The 13479-nt window shown below is 38.7% G+C and overlaps 1 protein-coding gene across 4 annotated transcripts in view; it reads left to right on the top strand.

Annotated features, from left to right (window-relative positions):
- Positions 1-13479, top strand: part of CNKSR3 (CNKSR family member 3) — a 103014-nt gene that overhangs the window by 53128 nt on the left and 36407 nt on the right. For all 4 annotated transcript variants that reach the window (XM_067011071.1, XM_059083731.2, XM_059083733.2 and 1 more), the window contains exon 2: positions 11776-11939. In XM_067011071.1, the coding sequence (XP_066867172.1) occupies positions 11776-11939 (164 nt within the window). The remainder of the gene's footprint in view (positions 1-11775; positions 11940-13479) is intronic.

Raw genomic sequence — 13479 nt, 5'->3', positions numbered from 1 at the left:
ACACATCAGTGTATACACGTCAATCCCAATCGCCCAATTCATCACACCCCCACCCCCACCCCTTGCCGCTTTCCCCCCTCGGTGTCCATACGTTTGTGCTCTACATTTGTGTCTCTATTTCTGCCCTGCAAACCAGATGATCTGTACCATTTTTCTAGGTTCCACATATATGCGTTAATATACAGTATTTGTTTTTCCCTTTCTGACTTATTTCACTCTGTATGACAGTCTCTAGATTCATACACGTCTCTACGAATGACCCAATTTCATTCCTTTTTTATGGCAGAGTAATATTCCATTGTATATGTGTACCACGTCTTCTTTATCCATTCGTCTGTTGATGGGCATTTAGGTTGCTTCCATGACCTGGCTATTGTAAATAGTGCTGCAGTGAACATTGGGGTGCATGTGTCTTTTTGAATTATGGTTTTCTCTGGGTATATGCCCAGTAGTGGGATTGCTGGGTCATAGGGTAATTCTATTTTTAGTTTTTTAAGGAACCTCCCTACTGTTCTGCATAGTGGCTGTATCAATTTATACTCCCACCAACAGTTCAAGAGGATTCCCTTTTCTCCACACCCTCTCCAGCATTTGTTGCTTGTAGATTTTCTGATGATGCCCATTCTAACTGGTGTGAGATGATACCTCATTGTAGTTTTGATTTGCATTTCTCTAATAATTAGTGATGTTGAACAGCTTTTCTTGTGCTTCTTGGCCATCTGTATGTCTTCTTTGGAGAAATGTCTATTTGGGTCTTCTGCCCATTTTTGGACTGGATTGTTTGTTTTTTAAATATTGAACTGCATGAGCTGTTTATATATTTTGGAGATTAATCCTTTGTCCATTGATTTGTTTGCAAATATTTTCTCCCTTTTTTTTTTTTTTTTTTTTTTTTTTTTTGCGGTATGCGGGCCTCTCACTGCTGTGGCCTCCCCCGCTGCGGAGCACAGGCTCCGGACGCGCAGGCCCAGCGGCCATGGCCCACGGGCCCAGCCGCTCCGCGGCACGTGGGATCCTCCCGGACCAGGGCACGAACCCGCGTCCCCCGCATCGGCAGGCGGACTCCCAACCACTGCGCCACCAGGGAAGCCCTTTTCTCCCATTTTGAGGGTTGTCTTTTCGTCTTGTCTGTAGTTTCTTTTGCTTTGCAAAAACGTTTAAGTTTCGTTAGGTCCCATTTGTTTATTTTTGTTTTTATTTCCATTACTCTAGGAGGTGGATCAAAAGCTATTGCTGTGATTTATGTCAAAGAGTGTTCTTCCTATGTTTTCCTCTAAGAGTTTTATAGTCTTACATTTAGATCTTTAATCCATTTTGAGTTTATTTTTGTGTATGGTGTTAGGGAGTGTTCTAATTTCATTGTCTTACATGTAGCTGTCCAGTTTTCCCAGCACCACTTATTGAAGAGACTGCCTTTTCTCCATTTTATATCCTTGCCTCCTTTGTCACAGATTAGTTGACCATAGGTGCGTGGGTTTATCTCTGGGCTTTCTATCCTGTTCCATTGATCTATGTTTCTGTTTTTGTGCCAGTACCATATTGTCTTGATTACTGTAGCTTTGTAGTATAGTCTGAAATCAGGAAGTCTGATTTCTCCAGTTCTGTTTTTTTCCCTCAGGACTGATTTGGCTATTCGGGGTCTTTTGTGTCTCCATACAAATTTTAAGATTTTTTTGTTCTAGTTCTGTAAAAAATGCCATTGGTAATTTGATAGGGATTGCATTGAATCTCTAGATTGCTTTGGGTAGTATAGTCATTTTCACACTATTGATTCTTCCAATCCAAGAGCATGGTATATCTTCCATTTGTTTGTATCATCTTTAATTTCTTTCATTGGTGTCTTATAGTTTTCTGCACACAGGTCTTTTGTCTCCCTAGGTAGGTTTATTCCTAGGTATTTTTTTCTTTTTGTTGCAGTGGTAAATGGGAATGTTTCCTTAATTTCTCTTATAGATTTTTCATCATTAGTATGTAGGAATGCAAGAGATTTCTGTGCATTAATTTTGTATCCTGCAACTTTACCAAATTCATTGATTAGCTCTAGTAGTTTTCTGGTGGCATCTTTAGGATTCTGTACGTATAGTATCATGTCATCTCCAGACAGTGACAGTTTTACTTCTTTTACAATTTGTGTTCCTTTTATTCCTTTTTCTTCTCTGATTGCTGTGGTTAGCACTTCCAAAACTATGTTGAATAATAGTGGTGAGAGTGGACATCCTTGTCTTGTTCCTTATCTTAGAGGAAATGCTTTCAGTTTTTCACCATTGAGAATGATGTTTGCTGTGGGTTAGTTTTATATGGCCTTTAGTATGTTGAGGTAGGTTCCCTCTAGGCCCGTTTTCTGGAGAGTTTTGATCATAAATGCGTGTTGATTTTGTCAAAAGCGTTCTCTGCATCTATTGAGATGATCATATGGTTTTTCTTCTTCAATTTGTAAATATGGTGTATCACATTGATTGATTTGCGTATATTGAAGAATCCTTGCATCCCTGTGATAAATCCCACTTGATCATGGTGTATGATCCTTTTAATGTGTTGTTGGATTATGTTTGCTAGTATTTTGTTAAGGATCTTTGCATCTATATTCATCAGTGATATTGGTCCGTAATTTTCTTTTTTTGTAGTATCTTTGTCTGGTTTTGGTATCATGGTGATGGTGGCCTCATAGAATGAGTTTGGGAATGTTCCTCTCTCTGCAAGTTTTTGGAAGAGTTTGAGAAGGATAGGTGTTAGCTCCTCTCTAAATGTTTGATAAAATTCACCTGTGAAGCCCTCTGGTCCTGGACTTCTGTTTGTTGGAAGATTTTTAATCACAGTTTCAATTTCATTACTTGTGATTGGTCTGTTAATATTTTCTATTTCCTCCTGGTTTAGTCTTGGAAGGTTATACCTTTCTAAGAATTTGTCTGCTTCTTCCAGGTTGTCCATTTTATTGGCATAGAGTTGCTTATAGTAGTTTCTTAGGATGCTTTGTATTTCTGCGGTGTCTGTTGTAACTTCTCCTTTTTCATTTCTAACTTTATTGATTTGAGTCCTCTCCCTCTTTTTCTTGATGAGTCTGTCTAATGGTTTATCAATTTTGTTTATCTTCTCAAAGAACCAGCTTTTAGTTTTATTGATCTTTCCTCTTGTTTTCTTTGTTTCTGTTTCATTTATTTCTGCTCTGATCTTTATGATTTCTTTCCTTCTGCTAACTTTGGGTTTTGTTTGTTCTTCTTTCTCTAGTTCCTGTAGGTGTAAGGTTAGATTGTTTATTTGAGATTTTTCTTGTTTCTTGAGGTAGGCTTATATAGCTATAAACTTACCTCTTAGAACTGCTTTTGCTGCACCCATAGGTTTTGTATCGTTGTGTTTTCATTGTCATTTGTCTTTAGGTATTCTTCGATTTCATCTTTGATTTCTTCAGTGATCTCTTGGTTATTTAGTAACGTATTGTTTAACCTCCATGTTTAACCTCCTTTACGTTTTTTTCCCTGTAATTCATTTCTAATCTCGTAGTGTTGTGCTTAGAAAAGATGCTTGATATGATTTCAATTTTCTTAAATTTACTGAGGCTTGATTTGTGACCCAAGATGTGATCCATCCTGGAGAATGTTCCATGTGCAGTTGAGAAGAAAATGTCATCTGTGTTTGGATGGAATGTCCTATAAATATCAATTAAATCTATCTGATCTATTGTGTCATTTAAAGCTTGTGTTTCCTTATTAATTTTCTGTTTGGATGAGCTGTCCATTGGTGTAAGTGAGGTGTTAAAGTACCCCACTATTATTGTATTACTGTCGATTTCCTCTTTTATAGCTGTTAGCAGTTGCCACATATATTGAGGTGCTCCTATGTTGGTTGCATAAATATTTATAATTGTTATATCTTCTTCTTGGATTGATCCCTTGATTATTATGTAGTGTCCTTCTCTGTCTCTTGTAATAGTCTTTATTTTAAAGTCTATTTTTTTCTGAGATGAGAATTGCTACTCCAGCTTTCTTTTGATTTCCATTTGCATGGAATATCTTTTTCCATCCCCTCACTTTCAGTCTGTATGTGTCCCTAGGTCTGAAGTGGGTCTCTTGTACACAGCATATATATGGGTCTTGTTTTTGTATCCAGTCAGCAAGCCTGTGTCTTTTGGTTGGAGCATTTAATCCATTCACGTTTAAGTAATTATCCATATGTATGTTTCTATGACCGTTTTCTTAATTGTTTTGGGTTTGTTTTTGTGGGTCCTTTTCTTCTCTTGTGTTTCCCACTTAGAGAAGTTCCTTTAGTGTTTGTTGTGGAGCTGGTTTGGTGGTGCTGAATTCTCTTAGCTTTTGCTTATCTGTAAAGCTTTTGATTTCTCCAAGGAATCTGAATGAAATCCTTGCCCGGTAGAGTAATCTTGGTTGTAGGTTCTTCCCCTTCATCACTTTAAATATATCATGCCACTCCCTTTGGCTTTTATAATTTCTGCTGAACAATCAGCTGTTAATCTTATGGGAGTTTCCTTTTATATTATTTGTCATTTTTCCCTTGTTGCTTTTAATAATTTTTCTTTGTCTTTGATTTTGTCAATTTGATTATTATGTGTCTCGGCATGTTTCTCCTTGGGTTTATCCTGCCTGGGACTCTGTGCTTTCTGGACTTGGGTGGCTATTTCCTTTCCCATGTTGGGGAAGTTTTTGACTATAATCTCTTCAGATATTTTCTTGGGTCCTTTCTCTCTCTCTTCTCATTCTGGGACTGCTATAATGTGAATGTTGTTGCATTTAATGTTGTCCCAGAGTTCTCTTAGGCTGTCTTCATTTCTTTTCATTCTTTTTTCTTTATTCTGTTCCATGGCAGTGAATTCCACCATTCTGTCTTCCAGGTCACTTATCCGTTCTTCTGCCTCAGTTATTCTGCTATTGATTCCTTCTAGTGTATTTTTCATTTCAGTTACTGTGTTGTTCATGTCTGTTTGTTTGTTCTTTAATTCTTCTAGATCTTTGTTAAACATTTCTTGCATCTTCTCAATCTTTGCCTCCATTCTTTTCCTGAGGTCCTGGATCATCTTCACTATCATTATTCTGAATTTTTTCTGGAAGGTTGCCTGTCTCCACTTCATTTAGTTGTTTTCCTGGGGTTTTATTTTGTTCCTTCATCTGGTACATAGCCCTCTGCCTTTTCATCTTGTCTATCTTTCTGTGAATGTGGTTTTTGTTCCACAGGCTGCAGGATTGTAGTTCTTTTTGCTTCTGCTGTCTGCCCTCTTGTGGATCAGGCTATCTAAGAGACTTGTGGAAGTTTCCTGATGGGAGGGACTGGTGGTGGGTAGAGCTGGGTTTTGCTTTGGTGGGCAGAGCTCAGTAAAGCTTTAATCCGCTTGTCTGCTGATGGGTGGGGCTGGGTTTCCTCCCTGTTGGTTGTTTGGCCTGAGGCGACCCAGCACTGGATCCTACAGGCTCTTTGATGGGGCTAATGGCAGACTCTGGGAGGGCTCATGCCAAGGAGTACTTCCCAGAAATTCTGCTGCCAGTGTCCTTGTCCCCATGGTGAGCCACAGCCACCCCCTGCCTCTGCAGGAGACCCTCCAACACTAGCAGGTAGTTCTGGTTCAGTCTCCTATGGGGTCACTGCTCTTTCCCCCGGGTCCTGATGAGCACACTACTTTGTGTGTGCCCTCCACGAGTGGAGTCTGTTTTTCCCTAAGTCCTGTCGAAGTCCTGCAATCAAATCCTGCTAGCCTCCAAAGTCTGATTCTCTCGGAATTTCTCCTCCCATTGCCGGACCCCCAGCTTGGGAAGCCTGCTGTGGGGCTCAGAAACTTCACTCCAGTGGGTGGACTTCTGTGGTATAATTGTTCTCCAGTTTGTGATTCACCCACCCAGCGGTTATGGGATTTGATTTTATTGTGATTGCGCCCCTCCTACCGTCTCATTGCAGCTTCTCCTTTGTCTTTGGATGTGGGGTATCTTTTTTGGGTGAGTTCCAGTGTCTTCCTGTCAATGATTGTTCAGCAGTTAGTTGTGATTCTGGTGTTTTTGCAAGAGGGAGTGAGCGCATGTCCTTCTACTCCGCCATCTTGAACTGGGACACCAACACGTTTCCTTTAAAACGTAGCAAAACAAAGCAAAATCCTGTGGTTAAAAATACTTTAATGATCAAAGTACTTGATGTGAAGGACTGTCAGAACAACTCTGGGCTCACTGTCTTTGTGGAATTAGAGGTTTTGCTGACGTGAGCCTATACGCTGAGAGCATAGCTTTGGGACGTCTTTCTAATGGGCCGCACCTGTGAGTAGAGAGGCTGATCTAGTCAACAATCTGATTTCAGTCTCGTACAGAAAATTAGAAGGGAATAGCTCTAGAGCTTTTGCACTGGGGTATTTACTCTCGTGTCTTAATCTTCATGTACACAATCCTTTCCACATTTTGGAGAGATTAATTAGTTAATAAAAACTAATCCGTAGTACGTGGCATGTATCTCGTCAAAGACTGGAGTTTTGTTTTGGGGTTTCATTTTGTTTATAATATTTCCCAGTGTAGAAATGACGTCCTTTAATCTTGAAACCTTGAAACTTGCAACAAATACCCTGATATCGCAATCAGTAGTTCTGTTATTTTTAGTTTCTCACTTGTGTGGGAAAATAAAATCAGGTGACTTGTGCATTGGTAAGATGTTAATACTTACATGAAGTTCTTTGTCTTTCTTATGCATCCAGTTATTTATTTCACAAACATTGTGCACCAGCAATGTTCTAGATGTGGGGGAATAGCAATGAATAAAAATGAAGACTCTGCTTTCATGGTGCTTGTGTTCCAATATAAATCCTAAAACATTTTTAGGTGGGATCAATGATAACGGTAAGCTACCAAATTTGGGAATACATTCTGGGGAAGCTAATAACAAAGGCTGTTGAGATTTTATTTTATCTCCAATTTATGCTGTTCCAGAGGGGGCTACCTAAGCATTTGCGAGTTTGTGTGTCTCCCTAGCAACTTTTGTTCTGAACACCGAGGGGACTGACAACCTGAATAAATCACTTTTTTAATAGAACGAAATATGTAATTATTTGCTTCATAGTGTTTTAAGCTCTTTATAACTATTAACACTTAATTTTCATCACAGATCTGTGTAGTAGGTAGTGTTATTATCTCTGTTTTACAAATGAGCCAACTGAGTAACTTGCCCCAGGTACCCAGTTAGCAAGAAGTAGGATTGAGATTGGAACCAGGCTCTTAACCACTGCCCTGTTGCTTTCTGATATAAATTATAAAATAGTATTTTTTAAAATCGTAAGATATTTCTTTTTTTTTTTTTTTTTTTGCCTTTTTGCCTTTGGGATTTCTCTGAAATTTTAGGGTTATTTACAGGTTTGGGAAGAGGGGAGGAAGTCTGGCTGTCTCTCCCTGCTGCTTCCATTCTGTGGGAACTCCCTCTCCTTTGCCTTCCTGATTCTTTTCACATTGAATTATGTGTTTAATTTGTGTAAATGGAATGTGTTTAATCTAATTTTATTTAATTCTGTGTTTCTCTCAGCGCTGCTAGACTTTCAATAAGTTCCTTGAAGCAAAGAACTGCTAAATAGATACATCTGACAAATAGGTTAAAGTGTACTGTGTATTACAAATTCTAAAACCAGTTTATTTGAAATTGGGGATTTTCCCCTCCTTCGTGGGACTGCGTAATAGTTTGATTTGGCTGTTTATAAATGTGTAATTGTATTCTAAACAATAGGATAACTGAACAATAGGCCATCTTGTATTGGAATAATAAAACTGGAGGCAATACTATTTAAAACTTAGCATATTCAATAGACATGTCCCTTGAGGGGAAATTCTTTTTATTTTTTAAATTTTTTATTGAAGTATAGTTGATTTACAGTGTTGTGTTAGTTTCAGGTGTTTAGCAAAGTAATTTATTTATATATACATACATACATATATATATGTATGTATGTATTTCTATTCCTCTCCAGAGTCTTTTCCATTATTGGTTATTACAAGATATTGAATATAATTCCCTATACTATACAGTAGGCCCTTGTTGCTTATCTATTTTATATATAGTAGTGTTTATCTGCTAATCCCAAGCTCTGAATTTATCTCTCCCCACCCCTTCCCCTTTGGTAACCATAAATTTGTTTTCTTTGTCTGTGAGTTTGTTTCAAAGTTCATTTGTATCATTGTTTTTAGATTCCATATATAAGTGATATCATATGTATTTGTCTTTGTCTGACTTACTTTGCTTAATATGATCATCTCAAGGTCCATCCATGTTGCCGCAAATGGCATTAGTTCATTCTTTATGGCTGAGTAATATGCCATTGTATATGTATATCACATCTTCTTTATCCATTCATCTGTTGACGGGCATTTAGGCTGCTTCCATAGGGGAAAGTCTTTAAGCCACTCTAGATTCTGTATTTGGGTAGGTAGCAACATGGTGTTTCTACTTGGTAATTCTCCTACATTTTAGGGATCTTCTGATTAGTTGAGGTTGGGCCATTTATATTCCTCAGAATCCTCAAGGAGATTCTTGCCCTTTCTCAGGCAAATGTTCTGCTGTTTTGTTCATTTCCCTCTGTCCTATCCAGAAACTTCATCACACCTCTCATCTCAACCTTATTCTCTGTGTCTGAAATATTTCCTTAATGCACTGAAGCTATTTCTGAAATCCTGTTTCTTCAGTGACTTTTCATAGTTAAAGGAGAAATCTGGCCTTATCTTTATTTCTACTTATTATTCAGGGGTGAAATTTGATGAACATCCATAGTGCATGGTTCCTTCACTTTACACTTAATGGACTGGTTTATTCTGCACATGACAACTAATATGAGTCGGTTTTGTTCTCATATTTTGAGCAAAGAACTTGCTTGGCATAGTAAACATGAATTGCAATTCTTTTGGTCATTGGGCCTTGTTTATTTTAAGAGTTTATCGCATGTGGATGAACATGAAATAAAGCGTTATTAGGTTTGTGTTGGTTTGTTAGGGCTGTCATAATAAAGTATCACAGACTGGGTGGCTGAAACAACAGGAATTTATTTTCTTGAAATTCTGGAGGCTAGAAGTCTGAGATCACAGTGTTAGCAGAGATGGTTTCTTCTGAGGCCTGTCTCCTTGGCTTGTAGATACCTTCTTCTCCCTGTGTTTTATGTGTCTTCTCTGTGTATGTGTGTCTCCTCTTCTTATAAGGACTCAGTCATATTGGGTTTCGGCTCATCCATATGACCTCATTTAACTTAATTACCTCCTTAAAGACACTACCTCCAAATACAGTGGTGTTCTGAGGTATTGTATTGCTGATTAGAACTTCAACATATGAATCTTAGAAAGATCAATTTAGCCATGACAGGGTTGAAATGTACAATATAGTTGTCTTACATTTTTATGACAAGTTAAAACAAAAATTCCTTTTAAAGCTTAAAAGTAGGCAAAGGAAGATAACCTTCTGAAGGAGGGGAGATTGTAGGATATTAGTTTGATCTGGCTTAAAACTGGCTAAGTCATTTAGGGCAAAATTCATAGTAATTAGTCTTTCGTCCATACGTTCCCAATTTTTTGGATTCAATAAAATGTGAAGTATCTTTTAAGTACCTCTAGGTTTCCATGATTCTATTTTAATAATAACTGTTTTGTAATTAGACCTTACTGCTGATTTAGGAAGGTGTTTGGAGAGGAATTTTTGTAATCTCATGTTTGCAGGGTAGAATGCAAAAGGATCAGGGCTTGTGTCCACAAACCTTGATTTGAATTTGAGCTCTTTTCTTCTGTTTTGAGCTAAAGAAAATGGCTGACAAAATCCTTCTCTTGGCATCTTAACCAGCTATGTGACTGTGGACAAATTATGCAACTTACACGAGCCCTAATTTAGTCATCTATGAAATGGGAATAAAGTTGTAAGGAGGCTCTCCTCGGCTTTTGGCCCTTGTCACTGTTGACTACTGCAGCTGGATTCTGTGCAGCTGCCCCTGGCTGCCCCAGTGGCATGACACTCCATACCTGCTGACTTGTGTGGCTTCCACTGCCTGCTCATCTCACATGCCATGGAGGCCACTTGTGGCTCGAGGCCATCAAAGTAGAGCTGGGCTTATATCAGTGTCCCCAACCTTGCTGCTGTGTGACAGATCCCCTCTGATAGATGTCACTTCAGGGAGGATGGGTTGGTTCTGACTAGTTATCATAAAATTAATTTCTTCTTAACCTCCTCTTCCTGTATTTATTTGGTAGTCCCAAATGGTTATCAGGACATTGTTCCTCTTTCTACATCTTATCAGGAGGTGAAAGCTTTTGCCACTTTCAAAACTTTCCAAAAAGTGGGGCAGAGATATCGTTTAGCCTAGGATATCAGATTTTGAGATGCATGGACTTTAGTGTTGCCAAAAGTAAGTGCCGGACCTACGTCTACTTTTCCTGGTTCAGAGTACTCAGCTTTCGTGAGAGTTAAATGAAGTGTATGTGTGTGTGTGCTTGTGTGTTTGGGTGGGAAGGGGACAGCAACATGCCTTCCACATACTTTATTCTAGTTAAATTGAGTTTTCATCCTTTGTGTTGGGATTGAATTTATATAAATCTACCTTTTAAAACACTAAGCGTGGCTTTTATTTTTAGGCTTAAATAGATCAACTAATTTAGTATAAGATTTTCCAGTAAAACCATTAATGTGTTGACCAGAGAGTTCTCTATACAGGAGTAAAGAATCCCAAGTTCTTTTAGGGTTACCTATTTTAATCATTATATAAAACATTAAAATACAACACTCTTGGCAGTAGTATTTGACCTGGAAAAATTCCCATAAACTAACCCATTTAACATTGTCTTTCTCTGGTACCACTGCTGGTACCTACTCCTCTAGATCTTGTATTCATCAGAACTTTTTCAGTTGCAAGGGACAGAAACTCAACACAGATAAGCTTAAGCTAACAAGGGAATTTATTTTGATTTAAGTAAAAAATGCTGGGGTTAGAAGTATCTTTTAAGTAGGGTTAGATCCAGGGACATGTTGGATATTACTGGGACATCTTCTTTGTCTCGAATAGATTTATTTTGTAAAACTGATCAGAAAAATGACTGCCAGCATCCCCAAGTTTGTATCTTTATGACTTCTAATTGGAAAGGAAGAAGGGGACTTTTGTCTTCCTATGTTCATATATCAAATATCAGGGAAGATTTTGATTGGTTCTGCTTGAGTCACATGGTCGTCCCTGAACCTATAACTGGCTGATGGATAGAATAGTGTGGCCAATCACTGTGGCAAAGCATCTTGATTGGCAAGTCCACTAGGATCACATGGGCTGGGAGAGGGATGGTGTTCCAGAGGAAGACTGCTTAGCAAACAGACAGACATATGTCTAGCACAGATAACTAGCATTTCAAGTCAGCAGGGGTTAGTGTTTATTCTTTTAGCTGAAAGGGAATGGGATGGTAACTGTCAAAATTGTGTAGGATCCATTTGAAATTTCTTTTTTTTTTTTTTTTGCATTTTAAAAAATAAAACATTTTTAATTATTTTTTTAAGGTGGTAAAAGATACAGCACATAAACTTGACCATTTAACCTTTTTTTAAATTGCAGTATAATTGCTTTACTATGTTGTGTTACTTTCTGCTGTACAAATAAGCTGTGCATTAGATTTTAAATCTGCTTAAGAAGATGAGGACACACTTGAAAGATGTCCTTCAGGTGGGATACACATTGTATAGACAGTCAAATAGTGGAGCATAATTGGCAATTCTTGAGGTTGATTTAAATGTGGGCATTTTTTTGAGTAAAGGAACAAAAATGACAATAATGGACCCTTTTGCTTTTTTTTTTGGTAGGGTTAGATGATTGCCTGCAGCAGTATGTCCACAAGTTTGAACGGGAGAAGATAAATGGAGAGCAGCTGCTGCAGATTTCCCATCAGGATCTTGAGGAGCTGGGTGTCACACGAATTGGACACCAGGAACTTGTGTTGGAGGCTGTCGACCTTCTCTGTGCACTGGTTAGTTCAGGAAAAGGTGATCTGTACCGCCATATGTTTTTAAGAATCTCATCCTCTACATCTCCACAGTTTTACACTTTAGCTTATCATCATTTTCTTAATGATCCATGGAAGTAGAGCATGAGCTGAAGATAACATCAGAAGGGAAGAAGAGAAATCATTTGCTAGGTAGAGTTGGCAAGCGGTGGCCTACGAGTTAAATCTGGCCCGCTATTTTTATAAATAAAGTTTTATTGGAACACAGCCATGCCCGTTCATTTAAGTGTTATCTGTGGCTGCTTTTGTGCTACCGTGGCAGAGATGGGCCTACAAGTTAAATCTGGCCCGCTATTTTTATAAATAAAGTTTTATTGGAACGCAGCCATGCCCGTTCATTTAAGTGTTATCTGTGGCTGCTTTTGTGCTACCGTGGCAGAGATGGGTAGTGGTAACAGGGACTGTGTGGCCCCTCAAATCCTAAAATATTTGCTCTCTTGGCCTTTACAGAAAAAGTTGGCCTTTTATGGAAAAAATGTCTGTATTCATCTTATTTTCTTATCTTTTAAAAAGAATAAAAAGATGAAGATGGTCCTGAATGAACATGTCATCTTCTATATTGAAATGACAAATGGGTTCTGAGTTTCGTGTCTGTTTTTGTTACTATAAAAAGAATTTTTATGTTTCACAGATATTTGTGATGTTTCAATAACTGATACTGGTGCTTGGAATAATCAACCTGTGGAATGGCAGCTAGATGGGAAAAAAATGTGAACTTAGTTACATTTCGCAGCTGACTGAGTTTTGGCTTGAACGTGAGTGAGTTAAATCCTGCCGGGTTCTGACTCCTCATTACATCTGTGGCCATGTGGGTAGTAGCTCTTTTAGGTGTGGTTAAAACCACCTCCAAGGGTACTGGGTTTATAAATTGGTTGGCATAGGGTGGGATCCTTGTCAGTCTGCTGTGATGCCATGCGAAGGATGCTGTTTCCTTAACTGTCAGGATTTGGGCAAACTCGGCAGCATTCAGGCTGGTTTAGTTATGCTGTGAACCTGAGCAAGGGGTATATACAATTATAGCACTGAGAATGATGGGAAAAAATGTGCTCCGGATTATTTTGCCATTGCTGGTCTGCGTTCCATTAACACTTGCTGCATCGTGCGTGTTCTTCTTCTTAGAGTCTTCTTAGAGTGGATAGAGCACCGTCTTCTGCTCTGAGGTGTGCTTCTCTCGTTTAGGAAAGTAATGGGGAGATTATCTGTGGTTGATAAATGAGCTGCCACCAGGAAGATGCTGTGGCCAAGTGATGCGAGAGCTGGTCTGGGAAGCAGGCTTTTTTTGCATTTTAATCCAGGCTTTGCTGCACACTCCTGGCTCTGTGACCTTCAGGGAGATGGTGGTGTGTGTTTTCCCCGTTTGTACAGTGATGCTCCCCTAGTTGTGGCTGTGTGCTAACCTGTAAGTGTTTTGCGCTGCCCAGAAGATACCTGAGTCCTGTTTATTATTAAAACTGTATGTTTTTCATACAGTAAGACATGTTTGGGTTTAGTCGTGTCCTTTCTG

The sequence above is a fragment of the Kogia breviceps genome, chromosome 13 (genome assembly GCF_026419965.1).
Source record: "Kogia breviceps isolate mKogBre1 chromosome 13, mKogBre1 haplotype 1, whole genome shotgun sequence".
Classification (NCBI taxonomy): Eukaryota; Metazoa; Chordata; class Mammalia; order Artiodactyla; family Physeteridae; genus Kogia; species Kogia breviceps.
Note: the sequence above shows the minus strand (reverse complement) of the source record. Positions and strands in the feature narration are given on the sequence as shown.